This window comes from Daktulosphaira vitifoliae, unplaced genomic scaffold, assembly GCF_025091365.1.
Source record: "Daktulosphaira vitifoliae isolate Bord-2020 unplaced genomic scaffold, ASM2509136v1 Scaffold_3, whole genome shotgun sequence".
NCBI lineage: Eukaryota > Metazoa > Arthropoda > Insecta > Hemiptera > Phylloxeridae > Daktulosphaira > Daktulosphaira vitifoliae.
In genome coordinates this window covers 4898024-4907821 of record NW_026099574.1, presented here as the reverse complement: position 1 = coordinate 4907821, position 9798 = coordinate 4898024, and the positions used below count along the sequence as shown (strand labels likewise).

The 9798-nt window shown below is 25.3% G+C and overlaps 1 protein-coding gene across 2 annotated transcripts; it reads left to right on the top strand.

Moving 5' to 3' along the window:
• Positions 1 to 354: 354 nt before the first annotated feature.
• Positions 355 to 9546, top strand: LOC126902223 (lipoprotein lipase-like). Of its 2 annotated transcripts, XM_050679266.1 has the most exons (5): positions 383 to 435; positions 792 to 860; positions 5424 to 5856; positions 8366 to 8578; positions 8762 to 9546. In XM_050679266.1, exons 3-5 carry the CDS (start codon positions 5442 to 5444, stop codon positions 9373 to 9375), a joined length of 1242 nt encoding a protein of 413 aa, XP_050535223.1. In that variant the 5' UTR covers positions 383 to 435; positions 792 to 860; positions 5424 to 5441; the 3' UTR covers positions 9376 to 9546. The 2 variants fall into 2 exon arrangements, with proteins under 2 accessions (XP_050535224.1, XP_050535223.1); XM_050679267.1 differs by lacking the exon at positions 792 to 860 and having other exon boundaries at positions 355 to 435.
• The last annotated feature ends 252 nt before the right edge of the window (positions 9547 to 9798 follow it).

Genomic DNA, 9798 nt, shown 5'->3' with positions numbered 1-9798 from the left:
TTATCTTAATTATTTTAACTAAAACATTCATAAATCTTTGATTATGGTAGATTAATTGCCTGGATAATTATTAAATGTAGCAATTAGTTTTATATAAAATGATATAAGGTCACCTGATACATATATAGAGTGTAGGCTATAGATGATTGATGTTTTTTTTACATAATATCATTGTATTTGAGATAGTCATTTTAAACATATTAATTTTACTATTTTTAACAAAATAGGTTATGTGAAATGAAAACATCCATAAACTAACTGTTAAAAATTTTTTTTACTAAGTGTTTTAGTACTGGAATCGAAAAGCAAACATAACATTTATTTAGTTTATCGTTATAAATCTAGAATACTTAAATTAATACATGCTCATTCAAGCTGTAGATATCATTTTAAAAGTATGTAATTCTAATTTTAGTGGAAGTTAATCATTGAAAGGTAATATCAAACGTTACTATTTTCATTAACATATTAGGAAAATTAATATTATAAGAATATCTATTTATTAAATTATATGGAGTATTTGAATGTAATCTTAGAATAATTGATTATAAAATTAAAACTTGAAAATAATATTTTAATTGATATCAGTTATTCAATATATTATATTGGAAAAAAGTGTTGGTCAAAAATTATTTTTAAATTAATTTTAAATCATTGAGTTTTTAATTTTATTTTGAGAGTACAGTTTAATTTTTATTCAATTATTTATTTAGTAAAATTCTTCTAAAAGTGACATAAATAACTTATTAGAAGTTTTTTCTTTTACTTTAAATATTACAAATCTGTTATAGGGACCGTGGTTCATGTCAAAGTATAAATGTAATATAAAACTATTTTAATGCTGTTTAACTTGAAACCTGGTAAGATAATGCATAGCTATCGACAATGGCACAATTAGCCCAAATATTTTGGGGGGGCTTAAGCCCCACTATCATATTAATCAAATATGATCATAAAATCATAATATTTAATACAAAAACAGGGGGACTAAGACCCCCCTTAATTGCGCCAATACTCGATAACTAATCGAGTAGTGTGCTTTTGATTGTACAATTATCAATGTCCATGGTTCGATCCCTAGATTGGGGTGCTAATTTTTGCATGTAGTATTAGATGTTTAGATAAACCCTTCATAGTAATCTACCTTCGAGCTTAAGTTTTTTATGTAATCAAAGTTAATCATAATAAATATTGAGGTAATTTATCATGCCTTTATTTCAATGTTTTTTTTTTATATATAGATTTTGATTATAGTAATTATAAAAGGAAAATATTTCCTGTCTAAATTGAGATAATTTTATATTTTATTAAATCGTAATTATTATTAATATATTTGAACTGGGTTATGAGTATTAAATTAGTAAATAAGAGACTATTTTCAATGATAAAGTTAAAGAATAAGTATCTTGGGTTTTACCTATTCCTAATTTCTTTAAAATTATTGTAATACATGTAATAAGTATGGTTTGAGACAAATTACTTAAAAGTAAATAAATATAAATATAAATAATTATAATAGAACTTTATTAAACTAAACATTTTTTCCTTTTGATATACAATTTTACTATGTCTCATGCAAAAACTCTAAAAATATAAAATATAATGTTATTTTGTTTTTCGGAATTTAATTGTATCCTACGTTTTATAATTACAAAAAATGTGTTCCCCATCCCTATTTTTCCCTCTTAAACATTTGTCAGTTTTGGTTCTTTAAATATAAACATATATTGTTGGTTCAACACATATATACATATGTAATAGAAAATCACTTGTGGCTAATTAATTAAATTAAGATAAAACTATATTAAAAATATTTTTAATATTTTTTTGTTTTTAAATTAATAATATATTTAATATAGTTTTAATTTTGAATTAACATATATATGTAACCAATTTATAAACCATAAAATGATCTATCTAAGAAAATGACTGGTTGATAACAAATTTTAAACCAGTATTTTGGAAGTTATTAACACTTTATTATAAGTAATGAATGTGATGCGTAGCTTTGAATATATTAGGAAAAATGTCAGTAACATTGTTCAACAAAATGATAAACCCCTATTTTCTAATCAAAATTTTCGTTTGCTAGTTTTAATATAACTAGTTTAATAATTTTATTAAATAAATTTAAATAAAACGTTTTAGAACATTAAAAATGACATTTTAATAAATTTAAATACTATTACTATCTTAACAATGGAACTCAAAATTTTTATTATTTTAAAATTATGTGTTTTAGCTTCCATGCGTAGATATTAATTTGACTATGATTTGTTTGTTTGTTGCCACATTTTCTCAGCTTTCACCAAATTTTTTTCAACAATACGTCAAAAAATCACAAATTGTATCTAGTCGATAACATTACCCTCAAAAATTGAAAAATTTTCCTCGTAAATGAGGGAAATCTCCAAAAAAATTTTAAATTTAAAAATCGGTAATTTTCGAAATTTTTTCAATTTTAGCTTGATGCGAAGTTGAGATGGTATTAATTTTACTATGATGTGTTTTTTTTACTTTTTTAGCTTCGATGCGAAGCTGAAAAGGTATTGGTTTTACTAAGATGTGTTTTTTTTTTTTTTTTTTTGTGTCTGTTACCACTTTTTCTCAGCTCTCACCGAACCGATTTCTTTCAATGATACGTCAAAAGATCACAAATTGTATCTAGTCGAAGACATTACCCTCAAAAATTGAAAAAAATTCCCTCGTTCCCGGTAAATGGGGGAAACCTCCAAAAAAATTACGAATTTAAAAATCGCTAATTTTCGAAATTTTTTCAATTTTTTTTTTTACATTTTTAACTTTATTATGCTATGACATATTGAAAAGTGTATGGATCAACATTATTTTTTTATGAGAAATAATATTTTTTAATAATCCCTTTTTCATTCTACATACTTTATCTTAATTAGGATATTAATAATGAACTAGCAGATCATGTAGCTTTTGGAATAATCCACCAATTTTTTAAAATTAAACACTATCTAAAGATTTGCATCGAAGCGTTTTTTTTTTGATAGTGATTTTAATCACTGTCAGATATCATTATACTTGATCCATCTATACCACGTCACCACTGTGCCGCGACCCCCCTGTGCTAGGTTTTTTTTTTTGGTGTCTGTGCCACTCAATCCAGGCATGTAGCCAGAAAATGTTTATTGGAGGGGCCAACAATTTTGGGCCCTTGTATCATTTTCCATAATTTGTTTCCCATGAAAAGCTTGTGGGGGGGGCTCCCTCCACTCCTCCTTAGACAATATCCGATTCTATAAATCTTACAAGTTCAAAATTTGTGTTTATTTTTAAAAAATTGGTGGATTATTCCAAAAATTACATGATCTGCTATTTCCTTATTAATATACTGATTAAGATAAAGTATGTCAAATGAAAGAGGAATTATTAAAAAATATTATTTCTCATAAAAATATTGTGTTGATCCATACATTTTTCAAAAAGTTATAGCATTATAAAGTTAAAAATGTAAAAAATAAAATCGAGAATTTACACACAAAAATAGCATTTGGTAGCCATTTTCACCCTGAAGACAAAATAAAGTCCGAAATTTTTTTAAATAAAAAAGTACATCACTTAGCTTTAATTTAAGATATAGATAAAAGTGTCAGACTTTCCGGAACACTTTCAAAATTTAAGTTGAAAAAGTAAATTTTTCGTAAAAAAGTTGTCATTTTGAATCCCCCCTGTAGGCAGGTAAAAAGTCAGATTTATAAAAAAAATATATCAAATGAAAAGTAACGATATCATGCATCTATATAGAAGAGTTATGACAATTTTTAATAAAAAATAAAAAAAAAATTTCGAAAATAAGCGATTTTAAAATTTGTAATTTTTTGGAGGTTTCCCCTATTTACGGGGAACGATGGAAATTTTTTCAATTTTTGAGGGTAATGTCTTCGACTAGATACGATTTGTGATCTTTTGACGTATCGTTGAAAGAAATCCGTTCGGTGAGAGCTGAGAAAAAGTGGTAACAGACACAAAAAAAAAAAATAAAAAAACACATCATAGTAAAACCAATTCTTTCTCAGCTTCGCATCGAAGCTAAAATGATTTTCAGTTTCACCTAAATTTAAAAATCGATTTTTACAATTATAAAAACATTTTATAATACGCTCAATTGATTAGATTTTTAACAAATTTTTGATTGGTTTTTTTAGTTAAAGTAAATCATTAAAATTTATCAAGTTCTGAATATTTCAATTGTAGAATAATTGTAAACACCAAAAGTTACTAGGATATGATTACTATTATTTCTATTTAAGTTATCTATTACGATAAAAATGCAAAACAAAATATTGAGCTTTTCTTATAAATGTACAGTAAATAGTAATTATACAATTTCCTGACTACATATTAATCTTAACAATACAATTTTTCATAAAATTTTCTATTCATTGATGTCAATTTCAGATTTATAATTTGATTTAAAAGTTATGATAGAAAATTCAACTTTTTTTTATTATAAACTTTCATAAAAGTTATTTAAAAAAAGTAGTTCACAAAAAATCATAATTTGTTAGATTATTTTTAACATATTAAAAATCAAAATCAGTAACAATTTGATACAATTTTTTTTTAAACGAAAATAATAATTTTTCATAAATAACAAACATTTTTTTTGAAATGTATTACATTAAGTCTTAAATTTTTATACATGTTAAAAGTAAAGAAATATGCAACACTACTTGATGATTTTTATAATAATTATAATAAAATAATTATAAAATAAATTATGCATTACAATAGTATATTCCTAAATATCAATTTCATACTAAATTTTATACATATAATAAATATTTATTCATATATTATACTTCCAAATCAAAGAACTACTAATCAAGAATAATAAAGCAAATAGGATTTAATTTTGCTTTTGGTATAATCCACCAACTTTAAATTAAACACTATCTACAGATTTTTATCCAAGCGTTTCTTATGATAGTGATTATAATCGCTGTCAGATATCTTTTCTTGTCTTATCTGTGCCACGTCCATACTGTGTAAGCGTTTTTATGTCTAAGCATTAATGATCCGCATTATTCCTCCCGCCATTTAATAAAAATGTTAATATCTTTTAAAATATTGGTTATTAACGTGTTATAAACCAACTATTTTCTAGTTGTTAAGTGGGTTAAACAAATATGTTTCATTTAAAAAGTTTCCAAAATTTAAGGGGAATAAGGAAGGTTAGGAACATTTTTTTTAAATAATAGATCGTAGGATATTATTAACTTCCGCAAAGAAGAAATAATATTATATTCTATATTTTTAAAGATATTGAGTGAGGCATAGTTAAACAATCATTCTGTATAAATAGTGTAGTAACTTATATGTTGTCGATACCACTTAACTCTTATTATTTAAATATTACTGAAAAATATTTTAATTTACTTTTGTTTACTTAGGTTTTTAAAATTTTAAAAATGATATTGATTGGACTTCGTAAGTGCATATTAACATTGGTATCAATTATCTTTATAATTTACATAGTTAATGGAACTCCATCCAATGAATTTACAATAAATGCTCCAGCAAAAATAGAACATTTCCTCGAAGGTGTAAAATATCCAGTATTAAATTATACTTTCTTAAAAATTGCTCTAAAATCTGATCCTTTGATGGTTGATCACATGTTTGCTTACTTTCCTGAAAACCCTAATGAAACATTGGATGCAAGGACTGTAGTGTTTGATCACATGAAAAAAGTGATGATTTACATTCATGGTTTTAGGACACCAGATTTAACCGATTCAGTAGAATTAAAAAATGCTTTATTTGAAGGTGCTGATGATTTTGGTTGTATCATACTTGTCGACTGGAGAAAAGGTTCACTTTATGGTAAGAAAAATGCAACAAATTTGAGAGTATTTATGCAACAGCGTGATTGACTAACTTTGCTTCACGCAATATTTTTAAAAGTATAGAACATATTATATATATATTTTTTAAAGTTAATAATATCATATTTTCTTAATTAAAAAAAAAAAAATGGTCCTTGACTTTTTTTTAAAATTATATTATCTGAAGTTTTTAAATGAAAACATATATTTTACTAAATTTAACTAAATTAAAAAATAAGATAATGACTGATCAATAACAATTTTTGAACCAATATTTTAAAAGATACTACCACTTTTATATTAGGGCGGAAGGAGTTTATCATGTCTGTTTATTTAGATAATTTTGATTGCATCCCAAAATTGCCCTTTTCCGATGTCTTCAGTGCGTCTACAAAAGGTATTACGAAGTGCGTTTTAAGATTTCACGGTGATTTTTTTCTCGTAGTCTAATTGCATCTAGAAATAAAATAGATGTTTTTTTGAGTAGTTCAAATGTGCTCAGCTCATTAAAGTTACCCAATGTGCGAGTTGGTTAACATCCAAAACATTGTTAGCTTAGATGCGAAGCTGAGAAGATATTAATTTTACCATGATATGTTTTTTTTTGTCAAAGGATCACAAATCGTATCTAGTTGAATACATTGCCCTTGAAAATTGAAAAAATTTCCATCGTTCCCTGTAAATGGCACAAATCCCCCAAAAAATTACGACTTTTAAAATCTATACATTTTGAAATTTTTTTCACTTTTAGCTTAGATGCGAAGCTGAGAAAGTATTAATTTTACTATTATGTGTTTTTTTAAAATTTTTTTTTGTGTCTATTATCACTGTTTCTTAACTCTCACTGAACCGATTTATTTATAATTGATTTGCTATTAGCTTCGATATGTAGTTGGGACGATTTGGTTTTTATTTATTTTACCAATATATGCTTATTTTTCTTGTGTCTGTCAATACTTTTTATAGCTCTAACTGGATCGATTATTCTTAACAATACGTCAAAAGATCACAAATCGTATCTAGTCGAAGACATTACCCTCAAAAATTAAAAATTTTCCCTCGTTCCCCGCAAATAGGGGAAATCTCCAAAAAAATTACAAATTTAAAAATTGCTAATTTTCAAAATTTTTTCAATTTTTTTTACTAAAAACTGCCATAACTTTTTTTTAAAATAACCAAATCAATATAATTTTTTTTATAAATGCATGATGGTTTACTTTTCATTTGGTATATTTTTTTATAAATCTGACCCTTAACCTGCCCAAAGGGGGATTTAAAATGACAACTTTTTTACAAAAAATTAACTTTTTCAACTTAATTTTTGAAAGTGTTCCGGAAAGTCTGATAATTATATATATATCTTAAATTAAAGCTAATGTAATATACTTTATCATAAAAAAAAAAAAATGTCGACTTTATTTTGTCATCACGGTGAAAATGGCCACCGAATGCTATTTTTGTGTGAAAATTCTTGATTTTATATTTTACATTTTTAACTTTATAGTGCTATAACTTATTGAAAAGTGTATGGATTAATAAATTTTTTTTATGAGATTTATATGAGATATCCCTCTTTCATTCGACATACCTTATCTTAATCAGGATATAAATAAGGAAATAGCAGATCATGTAGCATTGGAATAATCCATCAATTTTTTAAAATTAAACACTATCTAAAGATTTGCATCGAAGCGTTTATTATGATAGTGATTTTAATCACTGTCAGATAATTTGATACTTTACCAAACTATGCCACGTCCCTACTGTGCGGTTGATTTTTTCTTAAAACTGCTAATTTTTTTGACAAGTTAACGAATAAACATAATTTTTTTTTATTGAAACTTTAAATAATTCCCTTTTATTTGATATAATATTTTTGAAAATCTAACTCTTTACTTGCCTATAGGGGGGAGAATCAAAATTGCAACTAGTGCACAAAAATTTAACTTTTTAAACTTAATTTTTGAAAATGTTGTGGAAATACTCCACGCCTCAAACGTGTTAAAATAAAGCATATGTTATAAGTTCAAAAAGAAAATTTGTCCCGACGACTTATTTTCTATGTGCAAATGTTTGTGTTAAAATTTACGATTTCATATTTTATTTTTAATAAACTCTAAATTACTATAACTTCTTGAAAATGAAATAAATAATTCAAATAAATTGAATGTATGGATCAATTAAACTTTTTTTCATAAATACTTTATGTTTACTTCTTTTATTTGACATAATTTTTTTTTAAATCGGACTATTTTCCTTTTTACAGGGGGGTTTAAATTTTTAAAAATACGAGTAAAAAGTAGAACTTATTCAACTTCTAAGTACAAAGGCATGCTGTAGTTAAAAAAACGCTATTTTTATATATTAAATGTATTTCAGTTGCATTTTAGGCTTTGTAAGGATTTTAAGATAGTGTGATGGGTTTAATCTCTCTTATCCATTCTTGTTATTGCGCCAATACTTTAAGTTGTTTTGTTTTTTATGTAGTAAATTATTATATTTTGCAGAGAACTCTGCATGGTACATAATAAGCAATTATGAGACTGTCGTTAGGGATAATGTTCCTATAGTAGGCGAATATTTAGCTGAATATATTAACAAATATATCCCTCCAACTACATACATCTATCTAGTTGGTCATAGTCTCGGTGCGCATATAAGTGGAATTGCTGCCAGAACAGTAAAGAGATATTCCGGAAGAGTAATAGATCGAATTTCAGGTAAGTACATAATTTGTTAAAAAGTAAAAATCATAGAATTATTAAGTAAAAAATTAATATACTGCACGGTGAATTACGAATTATATGCTCAATTTATATAGTAAACAAATAATTTTAACTAACTTCGAAATTTTTATTATAATTTTACAAATTTGAACTATAGTTATTGAAAAATAATTGCAGCTATTGATCCAGCTGGTCCTATATTTGAGCATTCGGCGTATGGAGCATATAAAGTCAATACAACACACACCTTACGCAAGACTGATGCCAAATTTGTTGATGTTATTCATGCAAGTTCCATTTTAGGAATGTGTAATGAAGTTGGTCATTTGGATATTTATATTGACGAAAACGATTGTTTTCAACCAATGTGTATACATAGCAAAGCCTTTACTATATTTAGAGCATCTATCAATAAATGTTCTCAAATGACGTGTCCGATTGGTAAATTAACGAAAAAGAATCAGTGTAAAGCTGATTTAAAAAATGAGCTTTCCAGTCTTGGTTACCTAACAGATATGTATAAAGGTCGTGGTAAACATACAGCTAGATTCTATAGATATGGTGGGGTCTTCAATATGTTAAAGTATTCAACAAATGTATGTTCGGCTTTCTTACATGTAGAATTACCCGCAAAAAAAAGAATTTGTTTAGATCCACCATCACGAAACAGCAAATGTAAGCTTCTGCCTTACTTTTCAGTTTGTGAAGATGATATGGACAATTATGTATGCCGCAAAGATGATATTGAATCTAAGTTAGTTTTTAAAAGTATAGGGACAGAATTACCTTAAATAAAATCATTAAATATATTATAAAATGTTATTCGAATTCGAATAATGATTTAAGCATACATATTTAAAAAGAGAACAATTATATGTGAAACACAAAATGCAAATAATAAAACAATGTTCAATTATTTTCTGGCACATTTTATTGATGAATTTTTGAACAAATATATAAAATATTATTAATGAGCTTTATAATTGGTATATATTATTTTACCGATAAAAGTAATTATTTAAATATACTAATTAAAATAATTTTGATTATAAACTTTCAAAATGTGTGGATATGTTTAAAATTATATTTGGTTTTCATTTTTAAATTAATTGTTTTGTATTTATTTATCAACATATGACATTTAAAATAATTGTGTGAAAACTTAAAAATTCCGTTGTTCCATCAACTAGAACTTACTGGCAATATCATTTCAA

What these genes read in the sequence shown, in the direction of transcription:
- LOC126902223 (XM_050679267.1), top strand. Translation starts at nt 5,442, where the DNA reads ATGATATTGATTGGACTTCGTAAGTGCATATTAACATTGGTATCAATT. An exon ending in GAGAAAAGGTTCACTTTATG is followed by an intron (nt 5,857 to 8,365) that starts GTAAGAAAAATG and finishes TATATTTTGCAG; the next exon opens with AGAACTCTGCATGGTACATA. An exon ending in AGTAATAGATCGAATTTCAG is followed by an intron (nt 8,579 to 8,761) that starts GTAAGTACATAA and finishes AAATAATTGCAG; the next exon opens with CTATTGATCCAGCTGGTCCT.